Source organism: Eptesicus fuscus, chromosome 18, assembly GCF_027574615.1.
Source record: "Eptesicus fuscus isolate TK198812 chromosome 18, DD_ASM_mEF_20220401, whole genome shotgun sequence".
In the NCBI taxonomy this organism is placed as follows: domain Eukaryota; kingdom Metazoa; phylum Chordata; class Mammalia; order Chiroptera; family Vespertilionidae; genus Eptesicus; species Eptesicus fuscus.
Genome location: NC_072490.1, coordinates 59,289,937 through 59,302,545, shown reverse-complemented (window position 1 = coordinate 59,302,545; position 12,609 = coordinate 59,289,937). Strand labels below are relative to the sequence as shown.

Sequence of the window (12,609 nt, the reverse complement as noted above, 5' to 3'; positions counted from 1 at the left end):
TTGCAGCAGGTTTGCGGCCTCCCCGGGGAAAACAATCTCAAGTACACTTTCTGAAGTCACGAAAGGCAATACTCTTTTGCTCATTAAAATATACAGTACAAAAAACATCTAATTATTTGTAGAGGAGGGGAATATAAACTCCCATGTATATATGTCTGTGTGTCTGTGTGATTACATGGTTGTCAAGAAAAATGTGGAGGCGTCCCCGGGCCTTGGACTATACCCCCTGCAGATGGGGGTGGGGGGGTGGGGGTGGGGGCTGCTGTGTTTATAAAGGGGTGGCAGGCGTGGTGCCACAGTGAGAGGCAGAGCGCAGGGCTGCAGGGACAGGGCAGAGACAGCTATGGGGACAGGGAGGGGCCTGGCGGGAGGAGCTGGCGGGCGCTGTGGCCTTGGAAGGGAGCTGCCAACCTTCAGCAAGACGGAAAGGGATGAATGGTCGAGTCCAGGCAGAAACCGAGGACAAGGAGCTCAGCCTCCTCTGGGCCACCGAGTAGGGAGACCGGGAGAGCGGATCAGGGCAGACATGGAAACGATCGCGCAGAGCCCCCCAAAGTAGTGGCCAGACACTCCCTCCACGTCTGACCCCGTGGGGAGCACGTCGCTGACCTGCCCTCCCAACTCTATCAGGACCGTTTCTGTTCCCATTGCTCAGATCGCAGGTGGGGGCTGTGGGTGGGGAGGCGGCCCAGGTGTTACCAGTGGGCTCAGACCTGACCTGGTCCAGCAGCCTCGTCCCCGAGTCCTGGCTGAGAAGGAATTCAGAGCCAAGACGCCCTGCAGAAGCGTTCCCTTGGGAAGCCAGGGGTGGAAGTGAGCCGTAGAAGAAATGGCCGAGGGAGCAAGTGCGGGCAGGAAGAAGGGCCCTGGCCGCTGAGGAGTCGGGAGCAGGACACGCCCTGGGGGAGGGATGGGGCAAGGCCTGGCTGCTCCCCAGAGAGCAGCACTGGTCCTGTCCTGAGGGTGTTTCTCTGCGCCCTCCGGGGAGGGTCCCGAGATGCACCAGCTCCCCAGGTGTGTCCTTTCAGGTCCTTCATCGGGCAGCTGGTCCGGAGGCAGCCATGGGGTTGCTTGTCTGGTTTGGCTGGTTTCTGGGCCTGGATGTATCTGATGCGGGTCACAACCTCATTGTCCTGGGGGCTGGATGCCGAAGGGCTATTCTCCAGCCCCTGTTCCTTCCCCTCAGAGGGTCTTACCCGCAGGACTAGCAACATGCCAGGGGAGTAAAGGGGAGGGAGGGTCCAAACCGCAGGACCAGCCATGTGAAAGGTCAGGGGTCTAAACCGCAGGACCAGCCATGTGAAAGGTCAGAGGTCTAAACCTCAGGACCAGCTATGTGACAGGTCAGGGGTCTAAACCGCAGGACCAGCCATATGGAAGGTCAGGGGTCTAAACCGCAGGACCAGCCATGTGAAAGGTCAGAGGTCTAAACCGCAGGACCAGCTATGTGACAGGTCAGGGGTCTAAACCGCAGGACCAGCCATATGGAAGGTCAGGGGTCTAAACCGCAGGACCAGCCATGTGAAAGGTCAGAGGTCTAAACCGCAGGACCAGCCATGTGCAAGGTCAGGGGACTCATCCTATCTAATAAAAGAGTAATATGCAAATCATCACTCCACTACACTCACAAGCCACGCCCACCAGCCAATCAGAAAGCGAATATGCAAATACACCCAACCAAGATGGCTGCAGCCTTGGAGAGCAGCCATGGTCGGAACTGGGCGATTGGAGCCGAAGATCAGAGGGGAAGATTGGAGCCAGCTGGGGTCCCCCACAGGTGATCAGAGCCAGCTGGGGTCCCCTACAGGCGATCGGAGCCAGCTGGGGGTCCCTGCCCAGAGCCCGGGCCTTGGCCGCTGGGGCGGAGCCTAGCAATTGGAGATAGCTGGGGGTCCCTACCTTGGCTCCAAGCCTTGGCTCCTGGGGTGGAGTCCAAGCCTTGGCTCCTGGGGTGGAGCCAGCTGGGGTCCCCTGCAGGGGATTGGAGCCAGCTGGGGGTCCCTGCCCAGAGCCCAAGTCTCGGCCAGAGGCTTGCAGCCTTGGCTGGGGGTGGAGCTGGGTGATTGAGCCAGCTGGGGGTCCCTGCAGGCAATCGGAGCCAGCTGGGGGTCCCTGCCCAGGGCCTGAGCCTCAAACAGTGGCTTGAGGCCTTGGCCAGGGGCGGAGCCTGGTGATCGAGCCAGCTGGAGGGTCTTCTGCAAAGGGCTGGAGGAAGGCCTTGGCAGGGGCGGAGCTGGTCGGAGGAGATTGGTGTGAACTATAGAGGAAACACCTTTTCTGACCGCTCATTGGCTAAGCTCCCTGTATGCTACTGGTAATATTCTTAGTAAATTGGGTAATAAGAATCCAAAAAGGTGATCTAGGGCTTTTCCACCACACTCCTGGGGGAAAAAAAGAAGGTCCGCTGCTGGAGGGCTAAGAAATGTCATAATCTGCCCTACACAGTTTGGCTCAGTGGATAATGCCTAGGTTTGCCAACCGCAGAGTCCAGGTTAGATTCTGATCAAAGGCATGTACCTAAGTTGCAGGCTCCTCCCTGGCTGGGGCCCAGGTCAGGGCTCATGCAGGAGGCAACCAATCAAAGTATTCCTCTCACTTTGATGTTTCTCTCTGTCTTTCCCTTTCTCTTCACATTCTCTAAAAGTCAATGGAAACATATACTCAGTGAGAATAAAAAAAAAAAAAAGAAAGAAAGAAATGTCATATCCAATGAAAGACACATCTTGAAAATGCCTAAAGAAAGTTGTCATTTTTTCTTGGTGAAGGGACTGGAGTCGGTGTTGATGAAAACACCTTGGTGGCTGCGGTGACTGGCAATGGCTGCAGCAGTGGGGTGATGGGGCTGGTGCCTTACCCTGATCAGCCTGGTTGTCTCTCAAAGGGAGGCCATCCTATGGGGAGCGGGCCTAAGCCGTCAGTAGGACATCCCCTGAGGGCTCCCAGTATGTGAGAGGGGGCAGGCTGGGCTGAGGAGACCCCCCCCCCCCAGTGCACTGATTTCATGCTCCGGACCCCTAGTTTATAGATAATAAAGAACATTATAAACTGTTGGATAAAAATAGAGGCAAAGAAGCATCGAACAGACTGTCAAACTACAACGGGAAGGTAGGGGAGGGTTGGGGGGGTAAGAGATCAACTGAAGGACTTGTGTGCATGCATATAAGCACAACCAACAGACTCAAGACACTGGGGGCTGGGGGACGAGGGCAAGTGCCAGGGGGTAGGAGAGGTGGAGTGGGGGGGAGGGAGGTCAGTGGGGAAAAACAGAGACATATGTACTAATATTTGTAATACCTTAAACCAGTGGTCGGCAGAGCCAAATAGTAACAGGACGACGATTGAAATTTCTTCTGAGAGCCAAATTTTTTCAACTTAAACTTCTTCTAACGCCACTTCTTCAAAATAGACTTGCCCAGGCTGTGGTATTTTGTGGAAGAGCCACACTCAAGGGGCCAAAGAGCTGCATTTGGCTCATGAGCCGCAGTTTGCCAACCACGTCCTTAAACAATAAAATTAAAAAGAAAAGAAAGAAAAGTTAGTATATGCTATATATAATAATTAGTATATATACTAAATTTTTAACTTGGGGCTATTGATGAAGATGGAAAGAGGGTGCCAAGCAGAACAAGAAAAAGGAAACAACTGTTGAAAAGAAACATCCTCTTTCCGTAAGTCTCATGTGTGATATGGTCACACTTATGTATTTATGTATCCTTTGTTTCTTTTTATAGAGAATATTAATACTATGCACTTAAATGGACTAATATATGAGAATATTCCTACTTTTTTGTATAGAACTTTTTAAATGAATAGTGAATATTTAAAGAGGGCTTTACTTAGCTATATTATACTAGAGGCCTGATGCACGAAATTCATGCAGGAGTAGGCCTTCCTTCCCCTGGCTGCTGGCACCTGAGACCTGGGCTCCCCTCACAGCCCCAGCTTTGTCCAGAAGGTCATCCAGTCTAATTAACATATTACGCTTTTATTATTATAGATGTTTTCTGTTGTCAAAATATATTACGGTAATTTTAAAGTCAATAACTCTGACATTCAGATGCCTTGAATACAGAACACTTTAGCAAGAAGAGGTTTAAGAGATCTGGTAATAGCAATAGATACTGTTTAGACATTTCTGCTTTATTTAGCCCTAGTAGGATTTGAGCAAACACAAAGCCATTAATAACATGGTGAAGTCTAGCCCTAGCTGGTTTGGCTCAGTGGATAGAATGTCAGCCTGTGGACTGAAGCAAACAGTGGTCTGCAGACCACTGGTGGTCCGTGAGGTCTGAAAGGTTGGCGACCGCTGGTTTAAGGAAACTTTTGGAGCAGCGGTCGCCAACTGGTGGTCCGCGGACCATTGGTGGTCAGTGAGGTCTGAAAGGTTGGCAACTGCTGGACTGAAGGGTCCTGGGTTTGATTCCGGTCAGGGCACATGCCTGGGTTGTGGGCTTGATGCCAAGTAGGGGGCGTGCAGGAGGCAGCCAATCAAAGATTCTCTCTCATCACTGATGTTTCTATCTCTCCTTCTCCCTTCCTCTCTGAAATCAATAAAGATATATTTTAAAGAAAAAAAAAATGGTGAAGTCTAATTTAAAAGTTGTTTATGTATCTAGAATTAAATATCTATTTCAGTTTCTATAATCAAAGTTCTAATTTTGACAGATCTCAGCATTGGGGGGCTCTACAAAACTGGATGGAACATCTAATTTTTAAATACATTTTCTTCTAGTATCTTTCTCTGAAGAAGAGAAATATCAGCTGCGAAAATTTGTCCATAAATCTTATCTGCTGGACAAAAGAGCCCAACGTCAAGTGTACTACAGTCTGATTGATATCCTTCTGGCCTATTGCTATGAGACGCGTGTCAATGAAGGAGAGAAGAACGTGAGTGCGTGCTGTGTGTGCTTGTTGGCCTAGACTCCTGCACTGAGTAAACTGCATTAGTACTTCACGCTTCTTGTGGGGAGACCTGTGGTGATCACTACTTTAGGGCAGTGATGGGCAACCTTTTGAGCTCGGTGTGTCAAACTTCGCCAAAAAACTGAGCATAACGCGGGTAGTGTGTCACTTTGAGGAAAAAACATTATTTCGCAAATGTTTCATCCTCAGGAGCAGCAAATGTTTCATCCTCGGCATGCGGCCGCCTCAGTGGCCGCGTGTCATCAGAAATGGCTACGTGTGTCAGTGCTGACACGCGTGTCATAGGTTCGCCATCACTGACTTAGGGGATGCTCGGGGCAGAGTTGCACATGTTTGTTGGTGGTGGGTATCAACATGGAAGCATAATGCTTACTTGGTGTCTTTCTTTTCTCTCTTGGCATCAGTCTTTACACATAGCAAAGAGGGGAAGTAAAACCGAGGTTAAGAAAAAGGATCTTTAGGAGATAAATTGCTCACATAAGACACTTGACATTGTCAAGGGGTAAACTAGCAACCCATTTATATTCTTTCTCTGAGCTCTCAATTAGCAGGTGCAAGGTATAGGAATCTTTTAAAGAAATCCTATATAATAAAAGGCTAATATGCAAATTGACTGAACGGTGGAACAACAGATTGCTATACTGTGCACTGACCAACAGGGGGCAGACACTCAATGCAGGAGCTGCCCCTTGGTGATCAGTGTGCTCCCACAGGGGTAGTGCTGCTCAGCCAGAAGCCAGGGCTCATGGCTGGCAAGTGCGGGAACCCCTCCTGCCTCCGCGGCAGTGCTAAGGATATCCGACTGATGGCTTAGGCCTACAGCAGGCCTAAGCCATCAGTCGGACATACCCCAAGGGCTCCCGGACAGTGAGAGAGCGCAGGCTGGGCTGAGGGACACCCCCCCACACACACAAGTGTATGAAATTTGTGCGCGGGGCCTCTAGTCCTGTTCTAAAAGTAAGTCCTTTTGTAAAGTACATTAGTATTCTTAAATTATATTCTTTTTTAATAACTTAGACTTTGTTGTTGCTCTCCTTAAACCACATTTGATTTTGTAAATGAAGAGCTAAACATTTTTCTCACCTCTACTTTTAAAAAAGCTGGGAAACAACAACAAAAAGTCTTTCTGGTTAACGTGCCCTGCCGCTATTTATGTTTATCCTTGCTCAAAGGGCTTTTCTTGAGCTGTGCACATGCTTTCTTAAAAATTTAAATTATTGTAAAGGGAAATACACACAAGAAAAAATCATTAAAATTTCCTATAATCTGAGCCCCAGAAAAAGCCACTGTAAAAAGGTGATGTATCTCTTTCACTCTCTTATTGTGCGCATGTATGTTTGCATATATGTGTATATTGGGCCGTGATGTATGCATTATTTAATCTGCTGGTCTCACTTAACATCATAGTTTTAGGATTATAATTTTATATGTGCCAATATTATTTATATTGTCATGATTCTGAAAATTTCAAAAAAGACTCTTGAGATTTGTATTTCACTCCAAAATGATTATAAATGAGTGTATCCAGGGCCTAATATAAGTGAAAATGGTTTTTGTTTCCACTCATCTTTTTAAGATACTACAATTGGAGAAAATGTTTTCTTTGGCAAAAAAAGTGCTTCATATTATTGCTTGAGGAGATAAGTGAGTGTTTGGTTTCACTCAATAACGTTTATTCTTTATTCTTGTATTTACATATTTGAAACGATGAGGTCTTGAACTTCAAACCCTCCTTTAGAACATACTCACTGTCACAAGCATTCTCTGAAGGCCAGGTTCTTGAGCAGCTTTTCTGTGTGCCACAGACACACATTCCTATTGTCTTTGCGTCCATTGGTAGCAGGTTGGGATGTGGTAACTTAGCTGAGAAGGACAGGACTTGAGGAAGCATCACTTTCCTTTAATTTTACTTTCAAAGCTGTGCTCATTTACTCTTGTGCCCTGTGACTCTTCTCAGTGGGAAAGCTTTGCTTTGTAAAATCCAAGTAGACAGAAACTTGCCTTTGATAGCATCTGCATTTAGTAAAGCAATTATTATTATTTTTTTTGCAATCATAGACACTTGTTAGTTTTTATATATATGTCAACACTACTCACATGCTATTTGAATAAATGAATATTTATTTCTATATGACTTTATCTCTCATGTGACAGTATTCTTTTCTTTAAAACAAAGGTTGAATCTGCGTGGAATATCAGAAAACTGAGTCCAACACTGTGCTGGTTTGAGGTATGATTTTTAATTACAATTATTTAGATTTGTTTGTCCAGAAATGTATTTTTTTTTGTTGTCATTAGTTCAGTTTGGGTAATTCAAGCAATTCCTTGACTTTTTAAAAATGGAAGCTTTATTGTACAAGTTTACTTTCCATCTTTTTAATAAAATTCTGATTCCATTTGTTACTCTTATTTTAATTATAGTATACTAATGAAGCAGGTGGGGTATTTTGGAAATCAGGAGAGGGAGAACACACTTTGGAGAAAGAATGGGTATGTGGTCTGTTGGGGGAGACTGTGGGTGGAGTTGAGGCATGTTTGTGAGTTGGCATATATTGGGGCTCAGAGCTCAGAGATGGGATTCACACCCAGTGGTCCTCCAGGAGCTGTGGAGGCGTTGTACATGCATTCCCTCACTAACTCCTCCCCATAGTCTGTGAGAAGTACTGTTCACATTTTACAGACCAGGAAACTTAGCACATGTAGCTTAAATAACTTCTCTTAGGTCCTAGAATTAGTATAGTTAGAACTGATAAATCTTTTAATATAGTGATACTTTTTTTTTACATATATTTTCTAGAAAATAGTTGTGTAGGTCTTATTGAAAATATCAATGGGTGATATCTTTAAATTTACCTGTTTTGGACAATCTGTTATACATCAAAACAGTAATTAAGAGTAGAAGCTTTAAAAAGTGTCCATATAAATTTCCCCCAGTTAAAATCCTACATATAGTACATTTTAAGTTGTAAAATCAAAGTTGTTTCATGGCATCATTTGATTAAAGTAAAAGGTAAGTTGTAAACAGGAACTGAAACACTTTATCACAGAATCTTGCTGCTCCCAGACTGGTCCATGGACCAGCAACTTGACCAGCATCCTTGGCTGGGAGCTTGCTAGCAGCAAATAGCATCAGTCCAGACACACTGAGTCAGAATCTGTAGCTAGATCTCCAGGGTTTTATGTGTATACTAGAGGCCTAGTGCACAAATTCGTGTACCAGTGGGGTCCCTCAGCCTGGCCTGCGGGATTGGGCCAAAACCGCCTCTCTGAGATCCCCCGAGGGGTCCCAGATTGCGAGAGGGCGCAGGCCAGGCCGAGGGACCCCATCGGTGCATGATCGGGGCCGGGGAAGGACACGGGAGGTTGGCCAGCTGAGGAGGGACAGCGGGAGAACTCCAGGGCATGTCTGGCCCACCTTGGTCAGCCCCATTCAGCCAGACCCCAGCAGCAAGCTAACCTATCTGTCGGAGTGTCTTCCCCCTGGTGGACAGTGCACGTCATAGGGAGTGGTTGAGCGGCCTTAGCATATCATTAGCATATTACACTTTGATTGGTTGAACGGCCGACTGGTCGACTGGACACTTAGCATATTAGGCTTTTATTATATAGGATTAAATATAGAGAAGTGCTGTGCGCTAGACTTCATTTAGGTTCTGCGTATTGACATCAGCATATATTGGAGAAACTGCTTTTTGTAGTAATTGCATTCATTATGGAGTTGGTGATCAATTTTATAGTTTGGTTGTTAAAATCTACATGAATAACATCACCTATTTATGATTTTATTTTGAAATTTTTAGTTTTTGAGAAAACTTAAAATTGCCAGACATGTTAATAACCATCAAACTTTTATAAGTATTTCATTATTTTTGCTAGAATTTTTTAAAAGTTCATAGCTCTTTTTAGATATAAACTATTGTCAGATACTCAATATTCTTAATCAGGTCTCCCATTTATTAAAGTTAATATACATGGAAATTATGCTGCTCCCTTATTGTTAATTTTATATTTTAAGTTTTATATATGGGTAACATTTTTTATCAAAACTCATTTTAAGCCTGGCCAGTATAGTTCAGTGGTTGAGCATCAGCCTATGAACAAGGAGGTCATGTTTTGATTTCCAGTCAGGGCACATGCCCAGGTTGTGGCCTCAATCCCTGGTAGGGGCATGTAGGAGGCTGATCAGTGATTCTCTCTCATCAGTGATGTTTCTATCTCTCCCTCTCCCTTCCTCTCTGAAATCAAAAAAACAAAACAAAACAAAAAAACACCTCAATTTGAAAACAGATTGGTAAAAAATTACCTTTGTCTAGTGATTTCACTAAGTTTTGAATTGATAATGGCTATCAGTTTAATACTATTTACAAAACACTTTTTCTCCCCAGGAATTATTAGTTTTCTCTTTGATGATTCAAAATAAATTACTGAAGTAAATACTATGTATTATTCATGCCCAAAGTAAAAAAGAGAAAGACTGAACACACACCACTAAAAAGTTCTAAACCTTTCATCTCTACTCTCTGGAATGGTCCTGAAAGACGAAAGCATAAAATGTAGATTATTGAGAAAGGTCTTTTGTGTGCATGTGTGTTTAGTTTAGTCCCATGTTTTAGATTCACATTTGTAATTCTTAAGAGACTTTTAAAAGCTTTTCTACTATATATGTGACTTTTAAAGAGCGTTTGTGATATGTTAATAAAATATGGAAATTACAAAGACTAATAAGATTAATTTATTGTAAGGTGAACAAAAAATCATTTTATGGTTTTATATTTCTCTTCTACTTGGCTTCACAATAATCCAAACTTTAAAAAAAAAAATTTAAATCATCACCCAAGGATTTTTTTTTTTTTTTTTTTTTTTTAGGGAGAGTAGAAGAGAGAGGAATACCGATGTGAGGGAAACACATCGATTGGTTGCCTCCTGCACATGCCCCGACCAGACCCCAGGCTGCGGGGGAGCCTGTAACCGAGGTCCATGTTCTAAAACAAGCTAAGTGCCATGTTTAAATCACTTTGTGATCGTGTTTTTCATGGGTGCCTATAATTTCTATGTACTATGCTAGGACTGTGGGGCTAATAATAAATAATAAGGGTCCCAAATTCGATGCCCTTGACTGGAAAAGGGCCGACGCTCTATCCACTGAGCCAAACTAGCTAGGGCCATACTTTTAATTTTTAATGGACAGTATTTCATGATGTTCTTTTGTTTGTGTAATATGGAAATGTTTACTTATTTAACTTATACTTCATAGACTTGGACTAATGTTCATGACGTGCTGGTGTCTTTTGGAAGAAGAGTTTTGTGCTACCCACTTTACCGCCATTTCAAGCTGGTGACGAAAGCCTGCAGAGACACTATAAAGATACTGCAACTAGGTGAGCTATTATTGTGCTTACAGAATTGAGAATGAAAAATTACAAGTTTTTAGTCTGAGGAAGTAATACTCTTTTTTTCTATACATAAATAATGAAAATGATTCATCCAACCACTCTTCCTCCCAGGTATATGTAAAGTAATAGTCTCTCTATACAGATTTATAATCACACAAATCAGGTGTTTTTGAAAGGAGTGGGAAGGTAAATAAAGAAGGTACACATCATATTCCAAACCACTTTGTATTCTAGTAGATTTCATCATTCAGTTTTTCTTGGGTGCTTATAATTTCTAGGTACTATGCTAGGACTGTGGGTATAAGCCTATCTAATAAAGAGGGAATATGCTAATTGACCATCATGCCCTCACAAAGATGACAGCACCCACAGCCAATAAGGAGGGAATATGCTAATTAACTGCCATGCACTCAAAGATGGCGGCACCCACAGCCACAAGATGGCAACACCCAGTCCCCTTAGTCCCGCTGGGGCTGCAGGCTCACGGCATGGCCGGGCCGGCGCCCAGGTGGGTCCGCCCGTCCCACGCAGCTACTTCTGGAGTCCCCCTAGTTCCCTCAGCACCCCCAGCTGCCCAGGGCTGGCCTGAGGTGCAGGCAAGCCTCGGATGGTGGCTGCCCAGCTGCTCAGGGCCGCTCGAGGCTCAGGTAACCAGGGCCAGCCGAGGCTTGCACTGCCAGCAGTGGCAGCGGCAGAGGTGTGATGGGGGGTGTTGCATACCCCTGATCGCCGGGTCGCCTCCCTTCCCTGAGGGCTCCCAGACTCTCAGGCCAGACTGAGGGACCCCCCTCCAGTGCATGAATTTTCATGCACCAGGCCTCTAGTAATAAATAAGATAAATTTCCTGTTCCTATGAAGTTTACAGTTTTACCTGGATGACAGATGATAAATAATAAACAATTTCAGAATAGAGTGAAATGCACTTTGCTTGGGGAAGTACAGTGATTCACTAGGAAGAGGCAGGGGAACTGGAATTGGGAGGTCAGGAAAGGCTTTCCAAAGAAAAGCACAGCTACTCCGAGGACTTTTTTGTTGTTGTTGTTAACTTTTTTTTTCTATTGATCTTAGAATAAGGGAGGGAGGAACAAACAGAGAGAAAGAGAGAGTTAGAGAGAGAGAGATGTATTGATTGCCTCCCGCACAAGCCCCAACTGGGCAGGATCAAACCTGCAACCGAGGTACGCACCTTGGCCAGGAATCGAACCTGTGACCATGAAGCACTCTAGCCAGGGCCTAGTTAACTTTCACCTTATTTGTCACAAAGCATTCTGTGAAAATAGGATGAATAAGACTTAAAATGAAAGCACATTTTTGGTTTTTTTTTAAATATATTTTATTGATTTTTTACAGAGAGGAAGGGAGAGAGATAGAGTTAGAAGCATCGATGAGAGAGAAACATCGATCAGCTGCCTCCTGCGCGCCCCCTACTGGGGATGTGCCCGCAACCAAGGTACCTGCCCCTGAACGGAATCGAACCTGAGACCCCTCAGTCCACAGGCTGATGCTCTATCCACTGAGCCAAACCGGTTTCGGCTGAAAGCACGGTTTTTAAAGAGTATATAAATTTCCTTTTCAAAACTGTTTTATAATTTTTGTAAATTTTCTAAAACACCTGATCAAAACATTGCTTCTCAGTTTTTAAAAAATGCATGTTAAAGAAAATGTTCAAGTATGAATTTAAATGTTTAGCATTTTTTATTAGTATTTTAAGGCTTAGTTATATAATCAAGTATGTCTTTTTTTGTTGAACACATAAATGTTCATTGTGGAGAATTTTGAAAATAGGAGAAGTGCAAAGAAGAATAAACAACTGTAATTCCTCATACAAAGTAATGCCAAGCACACATCACATATTTGTTCAATGACTGTAGAGACAAACATATATGTATTAATATACATATGTATATGTTGTCTGTGTACATATATAAAACTTTTTCACTAGGTAATGTTGCTATGGATTTTTATTTGTGGCCTTACTTCCATAACTTTCTTGATAAAACTCTCTGGAGTAGAGTCTTTTATTCCTACTGCAGACACCTGCATTTAGACCTCTCACCACAGTCCTGTCCGATTGCATTAGTCTCCTTGTCACAGTCTGACTTCTACCAAACTCACCTATTTACTCCCCTATTTCCCTACTGGAGCCATCTGCTCCAACTAAATAAATTTTTTTTTCTGTTATTCCCTGAACCACCCCATTTTAAGTCCACGTCTACTCCTTTCTATGCCGCCCTCCAGGCTGGCATACCTACCTTTTCTTCATGCACTGTATGCTTTGCAGCTTCTGACCCTG

General features: G+C 44.2%; 1 protein-coding gene across 3 annotated transcripts in view; it reads left to right on the top strand.

Annotated features, from left to right (window-relative positions):
- The window catches only part of SHQ1 (SHQ1, H/ACA ribonucleoprotein assembly factor), a 148,337-nt gene that overhangs the window by 83,666 nt on the left and 52,062 nt on the right, over positions 1-12,609 (top strand). For all 3 annotated transcript variants that reach the window (XM_008154136.3, XM_054729489.1, XM_054729490.1), the window contains exons 7-9: positions 4,733-4,887; positions 7,100-7,153; positions 10,178-10,301. In XM_008154136.3, coding sequence (XP_008152358.3) covers positions 4,733-4,887; positions 7,100-7,153; positions 10,178-10,301 — 333 coding nt within the window. The remainder of the gene's footprint in view (positions 1-4,732; positions 4,888-7,099; positions 7,154-10,177; positions 10,302-12,609) is intronic.